At 42.8% G+C, this 24,999-nt stretch overlaps 2 protein-coding genes across 5 annotated transcripts in view; one reads left to right on the top strand and one right to left on the bottom strand.

Annotated features, from left to right (window-relative positions):
* The window catches only part of MAP3K4 (mitogen-activated protein kinase kinase kinase 4), a 109,245-nt gene extending 85,118 nt beyond the window's left edge, over window positions 1-24,127 (top strand). The window contains exons 14-27 of one of the 4 annotated variants that reach the window (XM_060115428.1): window positions 383-461; window positions 1,272-1,338; window positions 4,579-4,675; window positions 5,489-5,632; window positions 8,868-8,968; window positions 9,652-9,732; window positions 12,767-12,958; window positions 14,411-14,481; window positions 15,259-15,375; window positions 16,251-16,410; window positions 18,314-18,436; window positions 19,074-19,180; window positions 20,834-21,013; window positions 23,154-24,127. In XM_060115428.1, the coding sequence (XP_059971411.1) occupies window positions 383-461; window positions 1,272-1,338; window positions 4,579-4,675; window positions 5,489-5,632; window positions 8,868-8,968; window positions 9,652-9,732; window positions 12,767-12,958; window positions 14,411-14,481; window positions 15,259-15,375; window positions 16,251-16,410; window positions 18,314-18,436; window positions 19,074-19,180; window positions 20,834-21,013; window positions 23,154-23,174 (1,540 nt within the window). In that variant the 3' untranslated portion in view covers window positions 23,175-24,127. Of the gene's footprint in view, window positions 1-382; window positions 462-1,271; window positions 1,351-4,578; window positions 4,676-5,488; window positions 5,633-8,867; window positions 8,969-9,651; window positions 9,733-12,766; window positions 12,959-14,410; window positions 14,482-15,258; window positions 15,376-16,250; window positions 16,411-18,313; window positions 18,437-19,073; window positions 19,181-20,833; window positions 21,014-23,153 lie in introns of all 4 variants that reach the window. The other 3 variants (XM_060115427.1, XM_060115431.1, XM_060115429.1) reach the window with 3 other exon arrangements.
* The window catches only part of AGPAT4 (1-acylglycerol-3-phosphate O-acyltransferase 4), a 120,343-nt gene continuing 119,060 nt past the window's right edge, over window positions 23,717-24,999 (bottom strand). The window contains exon 10 of the transcript XR_009534028.1: window positions 23,717-23,860. The gene's annotated coding sequence lies outside the window, so the exon portion shown is untranslated. The remainder of the gene's footprint in view (window positions 23,861-24,999) is intronic.

Below are 24,999 nucleotides of genomic sequence, written 5' to 3'. Positions count from 1 at the left end.
TATTTACATAGAAACCCCCATAATCCTTGGAAAACTTTTTCTTTTGTAATTGTTCCAAAATGAGTTATCTTTAAGCAGTTCACATTCTCCCTGGACAGGTCTTCCTGATTGCTAATCTTCTTTTCTCCTTCATGAAATTTATGCCTGTTATTTAGTATAAATGGAAAAGAAATTGGTAACCTGTTCCTTTCCTAAAAAGCTATTTGTCTTTCTCAAAACATGCTGTAAACTTACTCAACATGAGGCAGATGATAGAGACACAAATGTGCTTTGTCCTGGATGGTAATTTTCCAATCAGATTACTTTTCAGTATTGTATAGACTAAAATGGCTGTGGCATTTGCTTGATTGCTTTGTGACTCTTGAACTTTTCCTCGTGACAGGTGGGCAACTCAAGGGTTTGACTTCCTGCAAGCCATTGAACCTGGTTTCATTTCAGCTTTACCAGAAGATGACTTCCTGGTATGGGATATTCTAAAGTGTTTTTCCTTAAAAAACCCAAATAAGTGGATCACTCTCTATTTCTGATTGTGTATCTTTTTATTAATTTAAAAGTGGTTCTTAAATATTTTCACATAATTGTAATGATAATGCTGAGAGGTTAAAGCACTAATAGCAGAGTAGGACATTCAGTGCTCTTTTTATAACAGTATTGTTCAGCTGACCAAGTCAGTGTACAGTTGTTTGTGCAGCCTGGTACTACAAAATACGTGTCAGTTTTGTATTTTATAAAGTGCTGCTGCTTTTTAGCAGCTTAATAAAGAACAAGGAATAGCTGTTTCACTTCAGTGTTGGTCACCGTGTGGCATGCGGGATCTTAGTTCCCCAACCAGGAGTTGAACCCACGCCCGCTGCAGTGGAAGCACAGTTTTAACCACTGGACCGCCAGGGAAGTCCAGTGCACATCATTATAGAGCATAATGGCAAATATTAAATATTATCACCAGTATCGAGATAAATTCCATCAGATCAGAAAGATGTTGTTCAAATGTGAATTCATTCATTTAGCCTCCAAATAGTAGAGGAGATTATAGGAGTCCATTGCTTGTGTACATCATTGCATTATGGGGAGCTGATAAAAAATGGAATTGTCTATTATCTTAAATTATGTACAATTTATGTTTATACCTATTTTCTTTTAAACTAACTTTGAGAATATTTACTTAAGGATAGCCTGTTTCTTTTAAATATACCGAAAGCCTAATTTGTGCGACTTATATAATTGAGTGTACATTTTTTCTCTTTTCCTTTTCCATTTCCTTTGGTTTCTAGAGTTTACAAGCCCTGATGAATGAATGCATTGGCCATGTAATAGGAAAGCCGCACAGTCCTATTACAGGTTTGTACCTTGGTAAGAAAACAGAGTGTCTCTCCTAGAACCTACTGTTTTGGGTGAGCACATTGTCTCATCATTGCAGTTCTTTAAAATGCTATAGAGGTTCTCTAAGAATATTCAGGAAAATGACAATGAAAGTTACAGGAATGAGGTGTATACCTAGAGAACGCCACAGTAGTCTTTCTGAATTTAACAGGAAGCTTAAAATGCGAGCACAAGGTGGTCTATGCTTGCCCACAGTATTAAACTACAGGTTTTTTCTTGTTACCCCGACACTCTCATTCTGTTCTCCCCACTAAATTCTTTTCCCCTGGGGAGGAGAGGCTTGGAGAACTAGCTGTCTGGTCAGAAGCAAGGCCTTTCTGGCTGCGGGTGGGTGAGTATAATTGTTCTGCTCTTCCTCCTCCCCTTTGGAAGGAGAATGAGTTTGTTTTCTTCACAGCTTTCCAAAGCACCCATTCCTCACTCATGTAGAAAATCCCTAACCGCTCCCCCCCATTCCTATCTGGTGTTACTTAAAAAAAGAAAAAAGTTCAGTTCTGCTATCATATACTTAAATTACAGTTTTCAGTTCCAGTTGCTATGTAGCTTTACAGTGTATGCTGAAACTTTAAAGCAAAATGTGTATCAGAAAACGGCTGTCTTACCCTATTCTTGAGATAGTAAACCAAAGCAAAACTATACTTATATGTAATAAACAACCAAAAATGAAAACTTAGAAATTTTAAACATTTCATTTACACAAAAGAAAATAATTCATAAATGGTCACTTTATTGAGCAGCAGCTGTATCTTAAAGGGCACTTGCTAGCTACTCAAAGTTTAGTAGACCAGGTCTTTCTTAATGCTTGATTTCTTTATCTTTAAAATTCACCCCGTTTATACCTCTTTTTCTCCCAAGGCTGCTATGAAATGAAAGTTACCATTTATAAAACTATTTGAACATTTTATATAAAACATGCTATATTCTCATCAATCTTTTGATTAAGCGTATTATCATAAATACTTTGAGTTTCTGATTTCCCAAAATGTTTCTCTAAGAATACATGAGAAATAATTCAGTAAAAATTACTTCTTTGAAGTATTTTATTACATAAGGAATCATTTTCATTGTAGAAAAAAATTACAACGTAGGAAATGCATGTAGTAAACATACATGTAGAAAAATATTACAAAGGGAAAAAAACCTCATACCCACATAGTCCACAGGTAGTCACTGCTAGCATGCGAGCCGCTGACTCTGCCTTGCCCCACGCTGCGGGTGGGACAGTCGGTTCGCAGCCCTCTCCGTGGGCACGAGTTGGCCTTCATCCTCTCAGCCACTGGGGTGGTGGAAACTGCACTGGACGGAGAGCCAGATGGCCTGGCAGTCGAGTGACCTGGGGCTGCTCATTGAACATCTTTGCGCCTCCCCTACTAATGCTTAAAGTCAGATGCTAATGAGGGTTCAGTAATGTAATGACGTTTTGTAAATTGTAGCGTTCTGCACATGGCAGGAGTCATCATTTGGTTTTGTGCTCTTTCCTCACAAGAGAAATTAATGAAAGTGAGAGCACATGGGTGTCGTTGTTGCTGCTTACTGTTGTCCCTCCCTCTGCTCTACCCTCAGAAGGATGGGCAGGTAGACACTCTGTCACTGTAAGCAGATGGTAAGAGTCTGGGGTAGAACCTTCTATAGTTTCTGCATACTCATATAATTACACGGATGCATTCTACCACACCTTTCTTTATGCCCATATAATCACGCAAGCACAGATGCCATTGTTTTTGTTCCTGCCATTTACTGTATAAAAATTGGATCACATTGGATATTAATCTCTGACAATTGTAGAAATCCCTCCATGTCAACAAGTATAGATCCAGTTCATTCTCTTTAGTGGCTACCTTGTGTCCATTGTGGATATTCTACAATTCTTTCCACCATTTCCTTATCTGTTTGGTTAGTTTTGCCATGAAAAACATCTCTGTGATGAATGTTCACCACTGGTGAAATTTGAGCATCTATTTTCTGTTTATTGGCCGTTTGGATTTCCTTTTCAATGAAGTAGCACAGTTTTGTAACAGTTAGATACACACACTCTTAAAAGAAATGTTCTGTTTCATGAATGAGGAATGTTAAACTTGTGTGTGTGTGTTTTAACAGAATGTCTTTATGTTTATACCTTCATGGGAAATTTTTGTAGTAATTTTTGACTCAGTAGTTCTCAGTACGTTTGCTGAATTAAAGACATCAGCATTCTCACCAAATCGTTTTTGTTTTTTCTTTTTGCCTTTGAATTTGCCTATTGAATTACTTCCATTTAAGGTTGTGATAGTTGAGATAATGAGCCAGAGATACAAATTGCCTGGATTTCTTCATAACAAATACTTGATTTTTGTTTTGCAAGTTTTCCCTTCAGGTCTCCCCGTTTTTGGTACTCCTCTCTCTCCTGTGTAGTGTTACTAAAAGTAAACAAAAACCATGAAGAAGTATTTTCATTTAGGATAAACATATTTAGAATAAAACATACGTAGACTAAAATTATTAACATGTGAAGAGAAAATATGACATTTTAAAAAAAACTAGGGAGGGTTAAAACAAAGTTAAAAATCAGAGGAAAACATGTTAGGGAGAAATAGACCAAATATATCATATTCATGACTAGTTACATTTAGTCATTGGGGAAGTAGAATTGTCAGCATTTTTGTAATTGCTAGGTAAGGTCTCTTTTTAAATTTTGCTTAAAATTTTATCTAGTTTTTAAATTTTGTTTTAAATCTTATCCATAGTTACCTTCTACCAGAATATTTAAAAGAAGAAGAGAAGAAAACATGTTCTGAAAAGAATAATCAATTTAAACCACTGTCCATCCTCCTGATTTGGTTCAAAGGAATTAAACAAAACTCCCAGTACTCAGGAAAATGACAGTGACCTCTCCCCAACTCAGGACCTATTGAAGTATCACTCCTGACCAGAATCTTTTTAAAAGTTCAGACAACATAAAGAACTCCTTTTTAATGGAGAAATGCCACGTAAACCACATTTTCATCTGTCTCTGAAATGTGTAATATAATTTTATTAACTTTCAAAAAGTGACATTTTCCCAGCATTTCTGTATGTAGTACAATTTTCTTACTTATATAAATGGTTTTATTTTGATCACCAGCAAAAGTAAGCCACCTCCCATTTCCACTGAATTGCCTGGTTGGTCAGTTTTCTGCTGACCCCTTAACAAGTTGCGTTTGTCGCTCTTTTCACTGGCAGCCATTCATCGGAACAGCCCCCGTCCTGTGAAGGTACCACGATGCCATAGCGACCCTCCTAACCCACATCTGATTATCCCAACTCCAGAGGGATTCAGGTATTTGTTGCTTGTCTAGTTGTTTGCTTTATGGATTCTTCTCTGATGTGCGTGCTGACGCTCCAAGAGCTGCTGATGCTTTGCTCTAATACCAAATACTGTTTTCTGTGTTCTTGTTTATACATTGTAAAAAGCTCTTATTTTCGTTATCTTGAAGACACACCACAGTGCCTTAGTTACAAAAGAAGACTTGCAAGTTTAAAACAGACTTGTACCTTTCAAGATAACTTAGTTTCTCAGCTTATTTATAACCTCAAGCTACTAAATGCTTTCCAGCTTTGGAATAATTCTTTCTTTTCCTTTCTTTGAAAAATAACTTTAGGAAAACAAATTTGAGTGTGCATAGCATGGTAAACATTTGAAAAAAGGAGCTAAATGTCATTTTAAAACTGGAGAAAAAACTGGAGTGATCCTTCCAGTCTTGACTTTTATGTGTGTATGTAACTACGAAGCAACTTAAATTCTAAAGTGAGTTTGGAAACCCTAGTACATTCAAAATACTTACTTTGAATGTGGTGGCATTTCTGCATCTTGAAGTAGTGAGCATCTTTTCTCCCCTTATAATCAGTTTTTAAAAGTTTGGTTTTTTACATTACTTGCTAGGAAAGGACCACAATTATTGTTAACAATAATTAGCTCGAAATTAGTTATTTTTCTTTTAAATTACCTAGACCTGAATCTCAAAGAACAGTTTGCATTTTATATTTGAAACTTATCTTTGGCTTCCTCGCCCGACTTTATTTTTCACGGACACCGCGGGAGAGCCCCTCCCCCGTCTCCCCCGTGTTCCTGAAGCTCTTTCTCTCCTCCCAGCGCCCGGAGCGTGCCTGCGGACACGCGGAGCCTCAGCAGCCCCGCCGCTGCCGCTGCCACTGCCACCGCCGCCAGCGGTCGCCCCGGCCCCTCCGGCAGCGACTCTGCGCCGCCCAAACCCATCAGCAGTGCCCATGAGACCAGGTAGTCTCCCGACCAGCGTCACGTCTCCTCCCCCCGCCCCCGGGTGCGCGGCCGCCGTGACCTCAGCTTTGGGGATGTGTCCCGGGACACGTGGGGCCTGCTTCCCCGCGGTGTGTGACGCTCAGGGGCCCTGCGTGGGGGGTCGTGGTCCCAAGGCTCCAGCACAAGTCGGTAATCTGCCTGATGTTTACATTTCTTTGGCACAAATGTTAACCAAAATGGCCAGAGGCTCTGCTCATAATAACTATGAAGAGGGTGTCAGAGGGAAGGACCCGGTCACTGATAGGAGAGTTTTGGCAAATAGTGCCTTTCCTGAGGAGTCGCTCGAAGATGACTTCTAGGTCATACCATTAGGTGGTGATTTGTTTTTCTAAGAGGATTACTTTTCTCACTCGGTTTCCTAATTTATACAGTTGTTGATTAGAAGTAGTTTATAGTAGTGGAAAAATGAGTTCATGTGGTTTGCATCTCATATGGAGACTGGATCATTACTGGAGAGAGCTGTCAGACATTTGGCAGCCTCCAGAAGAATGTAAGTCTCTTGCATGAAGTCTTTTGTAGAAGTACTGATGCTGTGGCAGTTTCTCCCGTTCTGGCTGGTTTTTCTTTGGTGGGGGGGTGGGCAGGGAGGGTAGAAGATTTCATCCAGGTCTCATATGCTTAATGGAGAAAGGACATTTGGTGGTTCTTAACTCCCCCCCGTGCCTGGTAGAACGGACACCGTCACTATTCTCATCTTCCCATAAGGATGATGATAGAGTCGAACAAAACTGACCAAAAAAGATGAAAATTTGAGAGAACTCAGTGCTCTTATGCTGCTCCTAAGAAAAAATATTAGTATGTTGGCAGAAACATGACACATGCTTTTAGAATTTAAAATAGACTAAAATATTTTTAGACTTAGTTAATAACAGTCTAAAATTTCTACATACAGATATTTCCATTTTTCTCATTCACTAAAATAATTAATATTCCTAATTTTTAGCGACAATTGTCTATAACCTAAAAAAAAAATGCCAAAGTTCTTTACAGCTTAAGCAGTCAACTAAAAAAATTAACAATTAACATTGAGCAAATTCCCATTTACCCTCGTTTTCTCATGTTTAGAACATTTCATGGCAGACATTTCCACATGTGCTTCATGTCCCTGCGGGGGGTTGAAACTGTCTTTTTTATTCATGCAGTACGGGAAGCGATGTGCCCTAAAACGCTGTCATAGTTGAGGAGAACGCTCAGCCAGAACTCTGGTTCACACACAGTGTCTCCAGAACCAGAGGTTTCGTCAACTCTGGTTGAGGATTTTATAAGTTGGTGGTGTGTGCGTTGAATGTACTTGAGTCTAGAAGTTAAAATACCTGCAGTCGGCCTCTCCCCGCGTTTTGTCCCCCAGGCTTTGCATTAAGTAGTTTCTCAGCATGTTTTGAGCAGCATTTCAGAAGTGTTCTTCGTTTATGCTTTAGGACAATCCTTGAGATTTAGAAATTTTACTTCCCTTGTAACGTGCCATCTTGAAGGCCTTTGCTCACAGAGGAATAAAGTGACCTGTCCTTCCTGGCGGTGTGTGTGGCCATAGGTACAGAACAGCAGAGCCGTGAGGGCGTGCAGAGCCGCGGGTTGTCAGCCTCCCGGCCGCCTCCAGCCTTAACCCGGTGGCCCAGCCTCCCGCGCCTGTGCAGGGGCCACACGTGCCCCTCAGCCGGGGTCTCCGAGCAGCCCTGGGCCGTGAACAGGCTGTGAGGAGGCAGGGTGGTACCTGCGCTTTCTGACGTCGGCAGGCGTGTGTGCAGCCCTCGCCTGTCTTAGAGATACGTCAGCCACGGTGAAATTTTACTTTGCCCCACAGCTTCTGATAACTATTTTGGTTCGATACGGTTTGACTTAGGAAATAGTCTGGGCTTCCGTTATTCTACTGTTGTTTAGACGACATTTCTGCAGCGTTCTGCTCGCTGGAGCTGCCTCTTACTGGTCTGCAAGAGCTGATTGTCCATGTTCCAGGAATCCTGCAAGCCAGTTGTTACGCCCCGGAAATTGTTGAAGTCTGTGCCCTGCCACTCCCCCTGCAACTGGTTGTTAAACGTTCACCCGTGCATCACTTCATCTAAGTGTGTTTTCTTGCCTGTTGCGCTGGCAAAAATGTGAGGATGTCGAATTGGCTAATCTTCCTTCTGGGAAATCAGGAAACTAGACACGTTGAGTGGCTTCTCCGTGGTCCCAGGCTTTGGCACAGCTTAGGAGTGGGGTGTGTTTCTTCACTTCAGCATCAGTGATTTTTCCAGGAAACACTGCCAAGACTCTTTGATGAACTAACGGCAGTGGAAGGTGTCCCCCTCACTTCAGACTTAACAAGTACTCTACCAGATTTGAGAGTTTAGGGAAATAAAAAGCAGTGCATACTTGATAATTTGTGAATGTCTGTCCAGTAGACCATGATGCTTTAAACCTACTCAGCCTATAATAAAAAAGAGCATAAATGCTACCATACTTCATTATATCATTCATTAAAAAAAATATGCACTAAACTTGTTAATAAACTAACACTGTATTTATTTTGGATGATTTGAACTATAATTTTAACACTTTCCCTTATTTAATTCTGGGCTTAATTTAATCTTTATGGATTCATTCTGGATGGCTGAACACGTTATTCTGGAAAAGCAGCAAATTAACTTTGCCCTTTATGTGTTAAGCTTCCTGCTCTTTTGCACTTTTGCTTGGCTACTGCTTGGGAAATTGCTAGGTACTCCCTTACATTTGCTCATTAAGAGATTTGAGCTCTTTGAATCATGTACTCATTTTAGCACTTCAGATAGAATTAAGTACATAAATATAATGTGATGATTTTAAATATTAGCCAGATTTGGCTCATAATTTTTATCCATCCTGGGCTTAAATTATGGAGCTTTCAGCACATGTCAATAACACTTCTGTAAATACTGTTATATTTTTATTTTTGTTGCTGTTTTTAACATAAAACGATGTAGGATGCCGTCAGGTTCTCATGCGTTCTCCTTCCAAACTCCAGGGACAGGTGTCTCAGTAGGAGCACTGCTACTTTGGGAGAATAATTCTTTGTTTGGGACTGTCCTTTGTGTTGTCCTTTACCCACTAGATGCCAGGTGTTCTTGTGGGGGGAAGTTACCCCCAGTTGAGAATCACTGCTCTGGAAGAATCTCACAGATCTTTCATTTTGAGTTCCATTGCATTGATAGCTTAATTTTTAAAAATATTAAAACAGGGGTTCCAGCGTCCCTGAGAATGATCGATTGGCTTCCATAGCGGCCGAATTGCAGTTTAGGTCCCTGAGTCGTCACTCGAGCCCCACGGAGGAGCGAGATGGTGAGTGTGTAAGGTGTCACCTGCATCTCCAGCCAGCCTAACCGTTTGTCTCAGTCCACCGGTTTCTGCTGTTAAGTCCTTTTAAAAGAAATGAAGAAAAGGAGTGACACAGCCCTGTGAGAAGGATTAGTGCTGAACACGTCGGCTTTTTCATGCCTTTTTAGCTATATTTGCATTTCTTCTTTTTGTTGCCAAATAATTTTAAAAAGTTATTATTCCTGATATTTTAACTGTTGAGCACGCTTACTCACTTTAAAAATATAAAGTGGCACTGTGCTTGTTGATGATATGCTGAAGTTTTATTATAATGTAGAACTAGGAGTCTTTGCTCAGAAACCCCACGGTTGCTCCTGCTGTAACTCTGCTGGGCTCCTGGGCAGGGCCTCGGGAGGGGGACCCCCAAAGAATCCAGCTTCTGCTCAGTATTCTAAGGTCTGTTACTTGTGGAAAGTTTTTGTGGTTAAAGTCCTGTAACTCCATTAACAACTTTTTAGCTTGGTGAAATTTGCTATAAATGATTGTAGAGACAGCTTTTCACACTCACCTCAAACAGAAATTAACCACCAGGAATGACAGGTTGATGGTAACTAATCATCGCTACTCACCATTTCAGTCTTGCTCTGAATTAAATAAGCTTATTTGTTTTATAAGTCTTAATGTGTATGAAAAAATACTTTCTGCAGAACCAGCATATCCAAAAGGTGATTCAAGTGGGTCAACTCGAAGAAGTTGGGAACTTCGGACACTTATCAGTCAGACTAAGGGTAAGAGAAAGAATGTTGAACTTAACACATTTAAGCATAAGGTGAGCAGTTTCAGCTAAAATATGCTTTAGCTTGTGAATTATTAGACCTTCTACGTTAATGTTTTGTGATCTTTTTTAGATGTCTGACACCACTTTCTGTCTGTGATGTGTTTGTGTGCATTTCCTATTTCTTATAAACTCCTTTGGAGCAGGAATATGTCTTACTCAGTTTTGTATTCTTTAAGCAGTATGATGGTTCATTTTATATGTCACCTGGGTGGGCCCTTAGCATAATTCTTTATACATGGTAGGAATATAGTAAATATTTGCGAAATGAGTAGCCATGTATTTCTTATGCTAAGAAGCTGAGAGAAAGCATTCATCTTATAAAGCAGTCAATCAGTATGAGCCATAAGTGATCAATATAAACCCGAAGAATAAACAGCAGAAAAATCCGTGGTCTAGCACAAAATGCTTTCACATATTCTTCGTCACAACAGTCTTGAGTCATGGGCAGAATAGAACCTGTTCTCTTTCTGTAAACGATAAAAGCTTCTGAGGGGCTAGATAATTTGGCCGAGGTCGTCGTTGTAAGTGAGAGCTGGGACCAGACCGCACTCCTTCTGCCTTCAGGCCATGCTCTTCCCACCACAGCTCCCCTTCGGAAAGTGTGAGACTGAGCAGCAGAAGAGCCGTCACCGGGCCTGGAGCAGCCAGGAGGGATTCCAGGGAGGGCTGAGGCTTGGGCTGGCCCCTGAAGGAAAGAGGTCTGCCTCAGGCCAAGAGGAAAAGTACCCAATGAGAAACACATCTGGAGGCCCAGTGACTGAAGAATAGACCAGCCGGCCTGGCCCAGCCCGGCCTGGATAGCATAGATGTAAATGGAGGTGGAACTGAAAGGGTAGAGGAGACCTGATCGTGGCCAGTCTTCAGCGATGGGCTAGGGGATTAAGGCCTTACCCAGAGATGGCGGGCAGCCCCTGAAGCCTCTTGAGCTGGAAAGCCTCTTATGTTCAGGGAGTGCGAGGGTGGGGGGAAGGAGGACACTGAGGAAGCTTAACCTGCTGGCCTGCATTGGGGAGGAAAATAGGGAGGAGGGCTAGAATGCCGTTGTAGTAATACAGCGTAAAGTAAGATACTGGACTAAGGTGGGATTTTTAAAAAGCCATGGAAGCAAAAACAGCTGTGATGCCACATTTGACAGGCCTGGGCAAGCTAGGCGTGGTAGAGGGTTTGGAGTTGGGCGGAGATTTCCTCGGCTTGAGTCTGGTGACAGGGAAGAGGGTCTCTCCAGGGGCTCTCACGTAACCGGTAGTTCCCATGGATACCAGGTCTTCGTGATAATTTTCAAAACAAATACTTTGTTGTCAAGTAAACTTGGGAACTCTTGGGAGACTTACAGCTGACACTGACATATGAAAGACTGGGAAATCTTGAGAAATGTTTACTGTTAAAAAAAAAATAGGCCTTTCCCAGAAATATTTGACAGTGGAGTCCATGACCTCACAGCTATGAAATCTTATTCAGTGCTGAGTAGACTTGATGTGTCATGTTTTGAGGTAAGGGAAACAAGGATCCATGTTCTTAAGAAATGATTGTAGTCAGACACTGTAATTGGACCGTTATAAATCCCTGGGAATTTCTCTTCTCACAGTAACCTTTCAATCATCCCAGTCCTCAGTGATCTCTTAGACAGAAAATTCAGGCTCTTAGATGGCCAGTTAGGGTACAGTATGAGAAATACGGTAGTAGAGATGTATATAAAGAAAGCAGTGCTTTTCACATTATGGGTTTTGACCCTTTAGTGGGTTGTAAAATCAGCACTAAAAATAAAACTGGGGCTTCCCTGGTGGCGCAGTGGTTGAGAGTCCGCCTGCCGATGCAGGGGACACGGGTTCGTGCCCCAGTCCAGGAAGATCCCACATGCCGCATAGCGGCTGGGCCCGTGAGGCATGGCTGCTGAGCCTGTGCATCCGGAGCCTTTTTTCCACAACGGGAGAGGCCACAACAGTGAGAGGCCCGCGTACCGCAAAAAAAAAAAAAAAAAAAAAAAAACTGGACGGAATCCTAGTCACATGTAGGAAGAATAATAGTGTTTCATGAAACTGTAGTTTTAGATATCTATATGTGTAAAAGATATTTCTTACTGTAAATCATGATAAAATATGTCGGAGAAATAGAGATAGCTTGATGGGAAAATAAGGAATAATAATAACAATAGCTAAAATTTACTAAGTATTTTAATATTCTGGGCACTGGGCTAAATGCTTTATGTGCGTGATTTCATTAAATTCTCACAGTATCTCTGAATGAGGTATTATTACCTTCATTTCACGGATTAGGAATTTGATGTATAAAGAAGTTAACTAACTTGCTGATTGTCAAACACCTAGAAAATGGTGAAGCCAGGGTTTTATTCCAGGCATTCTGATTCCAGAGCCCTTACTGTAGAGAAAGGAAAACTTAATTTCCTTCCCAACAGAGACGCTTCCTGGAAGAGGTGTAGTACTTCTGCAGAGCTCTGACAGCGAGAAGACAGGAGAGTGTGAGCAAGGGGATGGGGTAAGAAGCGGTTTAGGGTGACCCACAGAGGCTTTTCAGCTGGGCTGGTCCAGAGCCTGTTGTAGGAGAAGTGAACCGGGAAGGAGCCTGCATGCACAATGGCCTCAGACTTCCGGTAAACAGGTCATGATGAACTGTGAAATAAATTATGCAGGAGAAGAACACAATCAGATTTTACATTTTAGTAAGAGAATTCTGGTCACTGAGAGCGGATTGGAGAGAGGAGACAGGCAGGTGGTTCCTGCAGAGTCTAACCAACACGCTTGCTACAGGAAATCATTGATTCTGAGTAGCTTCTGTTTTATGTGCATATTTCTGTAGTGGGTGGTATACTCTGAAGTTGCTAGGTTTTGATGGACTTTAATTCACCTGCTGAATAGATGATGCTGTGCTGGAGTGCTCATGTCTGTTGCTCTGTTTTTATTATTATTTGCTGGAAATTGACTTGATTATAGTGGTTGGGATGACTGAGTTTGCACTTCTCCCTGCAGATACTGCTTCTAGGCAAGGACCCATAGAAGCTATTCAGAAGTCAGTCCGACTGTTTGAAGAAAAGAGATATCGAGAAATGAGGAGAAAGAATATCATTGGTCAAGTTTGTGACACCCCTAAGTCTTATGACAACGTCATGCACGTTGGCTTGAGGAAGGTGACCTTTAAGTGGCAAAGAGGAAACAAAATTGGTAAGGAAACTAAAGAACACGACACGAAGATTGTCTCCATTAGAAATAGCAATAGTTACACTTCATAGGTTAAATCTTACATGGTTGGTCCTTTTCTCTTAGGGAGGTGGCACATATACATTGTATCTTTTGCAGAGGGGTTTGGTTTTTGTTTCATTTGTAAAGTGTTTTCTAAGAACAATACACAAGAGACTTTAGAAAGAGAGTTTTCCGTGGTTCATTAATGGAATGGTGTTGCCTGATAACTCCAGAAGTTGCTAGTGGAGAACCACGCACCTTTTACCCATTTGTTCTAGTCCGTATTCTTTTTATCTTATTCCCACAAGATCATTATTGAAGCGAGACTGGAATCAAATTAAGACGGGACGGTCTTTTCTAAAACATCAATTAATTTCCAAGTGAAACAGTTTCTTGTAAAATAACTAGCGATAAGATTATGTGAGAGAAGGAGATGATTACGTTTCAGATCTTTTCCCCCATTTAAATGCATTTATCTGGACTTCCCTGGTGGTGCAGTGGTTAAGAATCCACCTGCCAATGCAGGGGACACGGGTTTGAGCCCAGGTTTGGGAAGATCCCACATGCCGTGGAGCAACTAAGCCCATGCACCACAACTACTGAGCCTGCGTGCCACAACTCCTGAAGCCTGCTTGCCTAAGCCCGTGCTCCGCAACAAGAGAAGCCCGCGCACTGCAATGAAGAGTAGCCCCCGCTCGCCATAACTAGAGAAAGTCCGCGTGCAGCCACGAAGACCCAACACAGCCAAAACAAACAAACAAAATCTCATTTAAAAATAAATAAATGCATTTATCTGTTGAGCGTTTAGGTCTGAAGAAGCAAACAAAGTTGTAATACAGGACTCTGGGAGCCTGAGGACATTGAAGTTTTCGTAGAGCTATCAGGGAAGAAAACACTGAAAAGAATCAAGTCCTTTATAAATTGTATTAATTCTTGTTTTCAGTCTTATTCAGCCATATATCCCCTTAGTTTAATGTCCCAAAAGGTGTGTTAGTAGAATATCCCACTAATATCCCACACGCCTGGCCGTACAGCAATGAGGTGCATCGAGACGACAGTCAGGCTTACTCCTGGCCACTGGCCTTGCCCGCCCACCTCGCCCAGACCTCCTTGAGGGCCATAGGGGCTCAGAGGTGTGCACTAGGGGGCTTAGTACTCACCTTCATGCCTCTTCTGGGATTTGCCGGTCAGTTCTACTCTATTCACTGGCATTTACAGGTAAGACAGAGTGAAAAGATCGCCTAAGACTTCAGTTATTACGGTTATTAGGGAACATTCAGAAATAGTTCAGATCTTGCAGTAGTAGACTATAGTAAGCATGGTTGTAGATATATGAATACAGATTTGGAACTGGAAGAGATTATTGTACGTTTCAGTGAGTTACGATGGCCTGGCTTTGGTGGCTGAGAGCAGCTCGTTTGTTCCTGTTCACAGGGGAAGGGCAGTATGGGAAGGTCTATACCTGTATCAACGTGGACACCGGTGAGCTGATGGCTATGAAAGAGGTGGGTGCTCCAGCCCTCTGGGGGCCTTTTTGTCTGAGGCCTCCGTGGGGTAGAGATTTGGAAACGAAACTTGTGTTTATGAGGTTAGAGCTGGCCTAAGTGCTTCCATAGTGAGTCGTCTAGGCCTGAGGTCTGCTTCTTAGCATTTACACCATTGGGACCAAGAGGGGACTTGGGTGGGCGGGGGAGTTTGTGATAAGTTTCAGAAACGAACAGCTTTTTATCTGCTGGAGGTAGAAAGCAGGAGCAGGGAGCGCCTTGAAGAAGGCCCTGGCGGGGGGCACTGAGGGCCGTGGAGGGTGAGGCTAGAGCCGCGCGACCGTTGGTCCCCGAGTGGCTGTGAGGGGGCAGCGGGCGCATGTGGCCCCCTCCTCAACCCCTGCGGCATCTCCCCATCTTCCCTGTGTGGCACTTACCCGCGCTGCTTTATGACCTCATTCCTGCGTGGCTGTAAACTTCGTGAGGGCAGAATCTTATCTCCTCTTTTTATCTTGCCCAGAACCTAAACACCTGTGGTTGCTTCCTGAATGTTTCACGTTTTGGTTAATTCAGTCTGTAGTTATGAAAATGATCCCATTAGCTGTTATCTGACCACATATTCTAAAGCAGGCGTGTTTAATTCAACAAGGAGAAGAAAGCCTGGCAGTGAAGTCACAAACACACTGACCATGGTGCCACGGACAGTGGACATGTCAGCATCCCCGCCCTTGCATTCAAACTCGGCGTCTTTCTAGCTTGTGACATTGCCAACGGTAATCAACAGTTTTCCTTTTCCAGATTCGCTTTCAACCTAATGACCACAAAACTATCAAGGAAACGGCAGACGAACTGAAAATCTTCGAAGGCATCAAGCACCCCAATCTGGTTCGGTATTTTGGTGTGGAGCTGCACAGGGTAAGCCGGCTTTGGTCACACTGTTTGGTGTGAGCGGTCAGTGAGGGCACAGATGGAGTCCTGTCCTACATCACAGGTCTTCTCATTTCAGAGCACAGTAACTTTGCCTAATTATCAGGAAATCTCCATGAGTTACATCATTTCTGCCTTCTCTCTGAAACTAGAGGAGTTCTTCCTAAAATGTAAGTTGTAGACTGTAGTCATTAACCCGACATTATAAAGCACTGAAACCCATCCTGCCAACCAGAAGATTTCTCTAATGCCCCTTACACAGCTGTGTGTCGCTTTTTTTTTCTTCCATTTTTTGCTGAACCACTGTTGAGTACGTTGTTCGGTAACGTTTTTTCTCTTATGTGTATTTAAGGAACCATTGTGAAATGAGAGAAAATTAAGACCTCAGGTTATTTCCCCCCTTGTGTTTAGAGATAAACACTTTGAGGGAAAGAGGATAACTTGGAGCATCTTGGTGGAATATGAGCTTCTGGGGAATTTGGATATTGGTGATTTTTTACGTTTTTCACAGATAAATTCATATCTGAAAAGGATGTGTTTCAGTACTTAATAATATATTTATAGGGACAGCCCTGTTGGTCCCTGTCTGAGATTATATAGCGGACTGAATTTCAGAGGATTGGAGACATTTGTCACCTGTGAGTTGGAGATGTTCTTATTCCAACTAGCTGTATAATTCCAGACAGAGGAGGCAGGCAGAGACACGGCTGTAGGGGAGTTAGAAATGACCGTTTTAAGACGAATTCAGTAGTCAGGATGGCAAGTGTAGCATACCATTAGAAAGGGGCGTGGCCAGTGAAGCGTTCCAGGTTCTTCACTTAGTGTCCACGTAAACACAGGGCTGCATTTGATTCCTCCCGCAGGAAGAAATGTACATCTTCATGGAGTACTGTGACGAGGGTACCTTAGAGGAGGTGTCAAGGCTGGGACTTCAGGAGCACGTCATCAGGCTGTATTCTAAGCAGATCACCGTGGCAATCAACGTCCTCCACGAGCATGGCATAGTTCACCGGGACATTAAAGGTAACGCCCACGCTCAGCTCCCCGCCAGAGCCAGCTGCGCCCAGCACACGGTCACTGCCCCCATGTCGCTTCTTCCTGCGCCCTCACATCACTTTACTTAAAGTAGTCTTTAAGTAAGTACTTAAAGTAGTCTTCTGTAAAGAAGCCAGCATTAAGAAATTGTGCAGGACACACATCTCCGTCTAGGAGTGTATGAGTCCGCTGTTCTGTTCAGCACTGCTCTTAGCCAAATCTGTTACCCCCAAAATGAAACTTGCTATTTTGTAGGCTGATTTCGCCTGCCCTGTGTATTTACTAGACATTCGCGATCAGAGCATCCGTTCTTTTCCTTGTGTCAAGAACCTCATGTATTTATATATAAGCGTCGTGAATATGTAAAGTGATGGTGAATCAGGAACGCCGGTGTAAGTTATGATGTGCAGCTGGGCCTGGGGGGACGTGGACAGGGCTTATTTGCACCACCCTCCTCCAGTGTAGAGTTCTGCTAGAGATCGATTTGGTCATGCTGACTGACTAAAAGTGCTGTTCCCTTCCCACGAGTGGTGAGTAGCCATGCTTCTGTCCCAGAACTGTCCCTCTTGCGTTTACCTTAACCACACCGCGCCCCTGACCTCTGTTATTTGGGAGCCTTGGGGATAATTAGAGTGACAAATTAGCTTTGTCTCTAATGGCCCTAGACTGAAGGATTCCATTCTGTCCCATAATCTGAGGCCTGAACAGGTTGACTCTAGAATGGCCGGACTTCAGACCAGGCATTCGCCTCAGAGGGGGCTGGGTTACCCATCACCTGCTTTGCTGGGTGGAAGAATTGTCCGCACTCTCTAAGGTGGCTCCTCCTGAATCCCCAGCACACCCCAGTCTTGCTGCCTGCCCGCCCGTCCACTGCATTGCTTTGCTGTCTGGGATCATTCTGGGCATTTGCTTCAATGGCTCTGGGTCAGGCCATGGCACTGCCTGTTTCCAGTTGTTCTGACACACATTCCATACTCATGGAATGGTCCCTTCACGGCGTCGGCCACGGCCGTAAAGAGAACCCCTCAGAGTCCTTGAGTCCGGTCCGTCCATGTGCATCCTTGGGATATTCTTTATAGCCCATCGTGTCTGAGAGTGTGGGCCCGGGAGCTAGCTCCAGAATCGTGCAGTTAGCGCCGTGTGCTCCCCGGGGGGACCGCCTGCCTTGGGAGCACTCAGGCTGTGAGGACCAACAGATCGCAGCTCATGGTGTGGCTGGTTGTCTACAGTGAGGGGCTCTGTGTCACTTGTGGAAGGAGGTGCCGTCGACACGTAGCGCTGAGCCGTGCGGCTCGGTTGGAGTGGCCGCGGCCGGTCACCTCTGGAGGAGGTAGAGCCGCCCTGGGAGGTGAGCGGTGACCCCGGGTTCCAGCTGGAGCACAGGCCGGGCCTGTGCACCGCTTGCGGAGGTGTGAGGCGGTCACAGAACGTTCTTTCCAGGCAGTCTGAAATCGGTCCAGTGGTGGCCTCGGTCACAGCTCTGCGGACCAGCAGGGTGTGCGCCAGGTCTTGTCTGCACGTTGCTTTCTGTTGCAGGCGCTGCTGCTCGTATACAAACTCTGAAGTTTCAGGGACTGCCGCCACAAGCCTTTGTGTTTTATGTGTACTTTCTCTTTAAGTATCTCCCTGGGTTTTTAATGTTAGAATGTATGCGTGTATTTCAGTTCAGAATTTATTGGTCAGAGCTATCTGCACTGATACTAAAATTTCTTTGCTGTGTATTAACATTTGTGAATAAGTCTTAAAATCTTTCTATGATTACACTTTGCAAGTGAAGTTTCATGTCTTTATAACTTTTGTAAATCAAGTTCCTGATAGTTCAGGTTACCATGTAAGCTTTAAAATGCCTGCGTTGTGTTTTAGAGGCTCACAACTGCTTATTTCTCGTTAGGTGCCAACATCTTCCTTACCTCATCTGGACTAATCAAGCTGGGAGATTTTGGATGCTCAGTAAAGCTTAAAAACAATGCTCAGACCATGCCTGGTGAAGTGAATAGCACGCTGGGGACAGCAGGTGGGTCCGGCTAGATTTGTCTTAGCACTGGGGCTCACTGCAGTGTGCTGGGACCCCGGCTTTCCCTTTTCCTCCTGGTCAGCGGACGTGGAGAGCAGGTGAGGGCTTCTAACCGGGCGGGGGAGGAGCCACCCCTGAAAGCGCTTGTCAGATTGGGAAATCACATTTCTCCCTTAGACTTAAAGGAGGGAAGAAAGGCCTCCTTTCTTCCCAGAAAAACCTTGTCATTCACGTTGGGTTTATTAAAACTATTCTAGTCAAAACAACATGTTTAAATGGTGATTATTTGATTGTTTAGAAACACATCATAAAATTTTACATCCTCCTTTGCAGGTTAAATTTCATATTCTTATTGCAAATACAATTTATCTGAATATTTGCATATTCAAAATTGTCTTTTTGAAGATAATTTGGCTCCTAAAATGTCCATTCGAGAAATTGATTTGAAATATTTATTTTCAAGTTTTGATGTTTTTTAGTATGTAATTCAGAGAAAGTTCCTCCCCCCACCCCCCGAACAAATTAGTTGTTTCTTCTATGTGGAATATTAGGCGATATTAGTGTATTGCTTGGCTCTAGTACTACATGGTGCTATGTTTATAACCCATTCTTATCACCGTATCTGTGACTTTTAAAGCATACATGGCCCCAGAAGTCATCACTCGCGCAAAAGGAGAAGGCCATGGGCGTGCGGCCGACATCTGGAGTCTAGGGTGTGTTGTCATAGAGATGGTGACTGGCAAGGTGAGCAGAGCCTGCGCCGGGGGCAGGGGGACTTGAGGAGGGCACTTGACGTTAACAGAGCAGTAATTGTGGTCTTACTATCATTATGAATACAATGGACACATTTCCTGCAAAATAGAGAACATGACCTGATAAGTAAGTTAAGAGAAGTGACAAACTAGGAACCAAATATTTATAAGATACATGACTTAGAGAATTCCTCAGAGGAACAAAAAAAGCATAATTCTCAAAACATAGAATTAAGCAGCTGTGAAAAGAAACAGGAAGTTGAAAACTACGTCTCCACAAAGACTGGCCCAAGAATGCCCATATCAACTTTATTCATAATTGCCAAAACTTGGAAGCAACCAAGATATCTTTCAAATGGATAAACTGTGATAATCTACATGATGGAATATTGTACAGCAACAAAAAGAAATTGGGCCATGAAACGACATGGAGAAAGCTTAAAAAGCGTATTGCTAAGTGAAAGAAACCAATCTGGGGAATTCCCTGGTGGTCCAGTGGTTAGGACTCGGCACTTTCACTGCTGAGGGCACAGGTTCGATACCTGGTCGGGGAACTAAGATCCTGCAAGACTCGAGGCATGGCCAAAAAAAGAAACAAGCCAATCTGAAAACACCACGTACTGTATGATTCCAACTATATGACACTCCAGAAGAGGCAAAACAATAAAGGCAGTAAAAGATCAGTGGTTGACAGGGGCTGTGGGAGAGGGAGGAAATAGGTAGAGCACGAGCATTTGCAGGGCAGTGAAGCTGTTGTGTATGACACAGTACCTGAAAACTGATCTTCTGATGAAGATACCACCAATGAACAATTATACAAATATATCGAGGCACAGTGTGTGGGGGGGGTGTAGCCATTACTTATAAAGCAAAAAAGTTAGAAACCTCTTAAGTGTTACTAGTAGGAAATTATTATACAGCTATACCTCGCAGCTGCTGAAAATAAGTGCTTACTAACTATTAGCTAATATTATTTCTATTAGCATTAACATAGAAAGATGCCCATGATATGTGTTATTTCAGCCAAGCCATGCATCAGAAAAAGAACAAGTTCTCACACTGAAGAACATGTTTCTCAATAACTAAACGATGATACACATATTAGGATGCCATACAAACTCAGTTCTTTCCCCCGTGAATCTCATTTCCCTCTAATCATAATAAAATAAGCTTTGCAAATTAGCAATAATTTGATGCCGATTATTTAACAAGGTAGCATATTAAACATCCCTGTATGATAACTGTTGAATTTTGTTTGACATTTTTATATTATTTTATATGTTACATTTCTTATTTACATGATGATGGCATCTAGATAATACTGGACTAATTGGACACCTAAATGGGATAGGCAGACTATGCTCACCACCTGGTTTTGTAAATAAAGTTTTATTGGCACATGGTCATACCCATTCCTTTATTATATTATAGCCTAAGTCTGCTTTCACGCTACAGTGGGAGAACTGAATAGGTGTGACAGAGACCATATGGCCTGCGAGCCTGAAATAGTTACCGTTTGGCCCTTTAAGTAAAAGTTTGCCAGCCTCAATATGTGTCAGCATTGAGATGCCTAAAAAGAGATTGGGCAGTTGCATTTCTGTATGGCCATGTAGTATTAAAACCTGATTTTTTTTTCTGTTTTTAGAGACCTTGGCATGAATATGAACACAACTTTCAGATTATGTACAAAGTGGGAATGGGGCATAAGCCACCAATCCCTGAAAGATTAAGCCCAGAAGGAAAGGACTTCCTTTCTCACTGCCTAGAAAGTGAGCCCAGGATGAGGTGGACGGCCAGCCAGCTCCTCGACCATTCCTTCGTCAAGGTTTGGCAGTAGTCCTCTCCTTGTTTAAATATTTGAGTTCTGTTCGCATCTGGCACTTAAGGAAATTTGGAAACTTAAATATAAAATATCTATATCTGAAATGGGAAGGAACTAAATGTATTATGCTGGGGAATTTTGTACGTTTTTTCTTTTGGAAAATGTTCGTCGAGGTTCTCCTCCTTGATCCATTTGGATGGTTTGAGGTGCACTTGGGACTGTTAAATCGAATTTTAAATGGGACTGGATGAAAGACACAATTTTCCCTCTTTTAGAGTACACAGTCTCCTTGAGTACAGGTTAGTAACAACTAATCTCTACTGGGAGAGTAGAGACAGGGGAGTAATGACTAAGCATTATGTTAAGAGCTGTGATAATGGTATATATACCATGTTGTAGGGTCACTGAAAAGAGGAATTTAATCCAGTTGGGTAATCCCAGCTATTACTCTTTTTTTCTTTCTTTCTTTTTTTTTTTACTCTTTTTATTTATTTTTGGCTGTGTTGGGTCTTCGTTGTGGTGAGCAGTGGCTACTCTTCGTTGTGGTGCACGGGCTTCTCATTGCGGTGGCTTCTCTCGTTGCGGAGCCTGGGCTCTAGGCGTGTGGGCTTCAGTAGTTGTGGCACATGGGCTTAGTTGCTCCTCGACATGTGGGTTCTTCTTGGACCAGGGCTCGAACCCGGGTCCCCTGCATTGGCAGGCGGATTCCTCCCTGGTGGCACAGTGGTTAAGAAAGTCCCTATTAACTTTCTTTAGAGTGAGATGCCTGAGCTGTTTGGGAGGGTTTAGCCAGGTCAAGAAATGCAGGGAGGAGTACGGCGGACAGAATGGAAGAGACATGGAAGGGCTCACTGCTAAGAGGGTAAAGCACCCAAAGAACTGTGTATAGGTACATACTGATGGAGCACAGGATGTGGAAAGTGGCAAAACATAAGGCTGGGAAAGTACGCAGGGGCCACATGAAGGGATTTCAGTTTTATTGTAAGCATGACATGATTAAATTGTGTTTTAGAACAGTCACTCTGGAGGTAAGAGACTACTTGGGAAGCTGCTGACACAGCTGCTGGGCTGGGAGTGGGAGGTCAGGGGTGAGTTACCAGCCGTATATAGGAGTTAGAATGGCCGTGAGTGAGTAACTGATGGGATGTGAAAGGTGCGTGACAGGGAGGAGTCCAGGACGGCTCCCGGGCTCTGGCTTGTGTCACCAGGTTATCGAGATTCCATTCGCCAAGATAGGTAAAGAGGGCAGCTGGTTGAGGGTTGGGTCAGGAGGTGATGGTCTCCTCTTTGGTAGATTGAGTTCGAGGTGTATTTGGAATATCTGTTGGGGGATTTTAGACAGGCCATCTCTTGAGGACTGGCACTCGAGAGAACTGGGATAGGATACGGATTTGAGAGAGAGAAATATTGCTGGGAGAGAATTTAGAGGAGACATGGAATGAGAGTGGAAACCTGGAGAGAACATTTACAGGGTCCTGCAGAGGAGCTCCTGATACAGGAAAGGAAGATGCAAGATAGGGGCCACATTATTCCTGGGTGAGTGAAATTAAGTAATCAATAGCTGGATCTGCTGCATAGATATTAGGGATTTGTAATTAAATGAAAATGTATTTATTCTTTATAAAGTATATAAACAATTTTTATTGACTTGATATTGTGCAAATACGTTTTTTCCTTTTAAAATATTTATTTATTTATTTATTTTTGGCTGTGTCGGGTCTTCATTTCTGTGTGAGGGCTTTCTCTAGTTGCGGCGAGCGCGGGCCTCTCAGTATCGTGGCCTCTCTTGTCGCGGAGCACAGGCTCCAGACGCGCAGGCTCAGTAGTTGTGGATCACGGGCCTAGTTGCTCTGCGGCATGTGGGATCTTCCCAGACCAGGGCTCAAACCCGTGTCCCCTGCATTGGCAGGCAGACTCTCAACCACTGCGCCACCAGGGAAGCCCCACAAATACGTTCTTAAAAATGCTTTCAATAGTCAATTCATAGAGCAGTAACTTAGCACTGACATTTCATTGCATTGATTACGCCTTTGCTCTGTGCGAGGCACAGTACTGGGAGCATCAAGATGCATTGATTATGACTTACCTATAAATGTTACATGTGGCATGAATAGGGTTCAGCTCTCTCCTGCCTTCCTCACAGGTTTGCACAGATGAAGAATGAAGCTAATCAGTCTGTGGCCTAGTAGTGTGTGTACTCGGAAAATTCTCTTAATCACTACTGTATGTAATATTTACATAAAGACTGTGCTGAGAAGCGGTATAAGCCTTTTTAACCTTCCAAGACTGAAGGCTGCACAGGTGACACGCGTCACTTCTCCTGCTGCTCCTGTCTGTTCGACGTGGCATGGGGCCCTCCTGAGTGATGGTGTCCACGAGGCAAAGAAGCTGCATGTTAAGTGCCATTACTACTGTACACGGACCGTCGCCTCCGTCCCCTCTGTTTCTCGGGTGACTGAGAACCGTGACATCAGTGTAGTATTTTTGACCTTTCTAGGTTCAAAAGCAGTTGTAGTGTTATCAGGCGTCCTGGGCCTTGTTAATCTCTTGTTTGTCGAGTGCACTGACTGTGAAACCTTACCTTTTGTTGTTGTTGGCAAGCCACAGGTTTGTTATGCAAAAGGCTGATTAATGAAATTTAAGAAAAAGGTTCTTTTTTCAATAAATGGTTTATTTTAGGAAAGCTCAGTTATATTGTCTTTTAATGGTTGTCAGCTTCAGAGCCAACACATTATCTGATACAGAGGTCTCTCCTTGTTACTCATGTGTTCCTCAAAGGAAGGGGTACAATCAAGTGTGCTGAAGGTGGGCGCTGGGTTAGGAGTTCCTTCAGGGTCTAGAATCTCCTCGCTGCAAAGGGAAAGAGATAAATGAAACAACACTAAGGATGTAAGAGGCCCTTTTAAATCTTTGTATATTAACTGCAAGTTTATAACAGATAAAAGTTTAAGCCTTGTTATCACATGTTGGGGGCTCAGTTTATTTTCATATCAAGATGTATAGGTACTGGGTCAGTGTAAATACTGCTGAATAATCTGTTGACAAGAAAGCATCTTTTTCAGAATGTAAATATTTCAGCAGTTAGTTTTCTAAAATAGCCCAGATTATATGTCATTGATGGTGTTCTTTTATTTCTTTCTGCTATTAAATTTTTTTAAAGATTGACCTTAAAGCTTCCTGAAATCTTTTTAGAAGATATCTGACTCATTCCTTACACATAGCAGCTGACTCTGGACAAGTAATTGCTCAAGCAGGTTCTGTATTCACCTTCCCTCCAGGGTAGTCGATCCGCTCGCATAGAAATTAATGTCCTTGAGAAAGCTGGCATCATGGAAGGATCTGTACAGACACTTAGAATTTTTTTTTCAGTAGAATTCTTTTTTCAGTTTTTTTAAATAGCTTTTTGAGGTATAATTTACCAATATGTAATATTTAAAGTATACAGTTCAGTGATTTTTAGGATAGTTATATAGTGTACAGCCATCATCATAATCCACCTTAGAACAATTCCATTACCCCAGAAAGAAAGATCTGTCCATTTGCAGTCACTCCTCACTCCTACCCCCAGCCTTAGGCAGCCACTAAGCCACTTACTGTCTCTATAGACTTGCCCGTTCTGGACATTTGATATAATGGTCTTTTGTGTCTGGCTTCTTTCCCTTAGTCTGATAACTCTGAGGTTTATGCATGTTGCAGCATTGTGTTACTACTTCATTCCTTTTTATTGCTGACTAGTACTCCACCGTGTGGATGTGCCACAGGATTGACCTATTCAGTCACTACTCCCACGCTTTGGTTGTTATGAATGGTGCTGCTCTGCACACTGGCATACAGGTCTCTGTGTGGACCTATATCTTCCTTTCTCCTGAGAGTGGAACTGCTGGCCCATATGGTAAATCCACGTTCAATGTTGTAACAAACTGTCACACTGCTTCCAACGACGTGGCTGCATTGTCTTAATTCCCAACCAGCAACGCAAGAGAGTTCTA

The sequence above is a fragment of the Mesoplodon densirostris genome, chromosome 12 (genome assembly GCF_025265405.1).
Source record: "Mesoplodon densirostris isolate mMesDen1 chromosome 12, mMesDen1 primary haplotype, whole genome shotgun sequence".
NCBI lineage: Eukaryota > Metazoa > Chordata > Mammalia > Artiodactyla > Ziphiidae > Mesoplodon > Mesoplodon densirostris.
The sequence above is the reverse complement of the archived record's forward strand: the minus strand, read 5'-3'. Positions and strand labels throughout refer to the sequence as shown.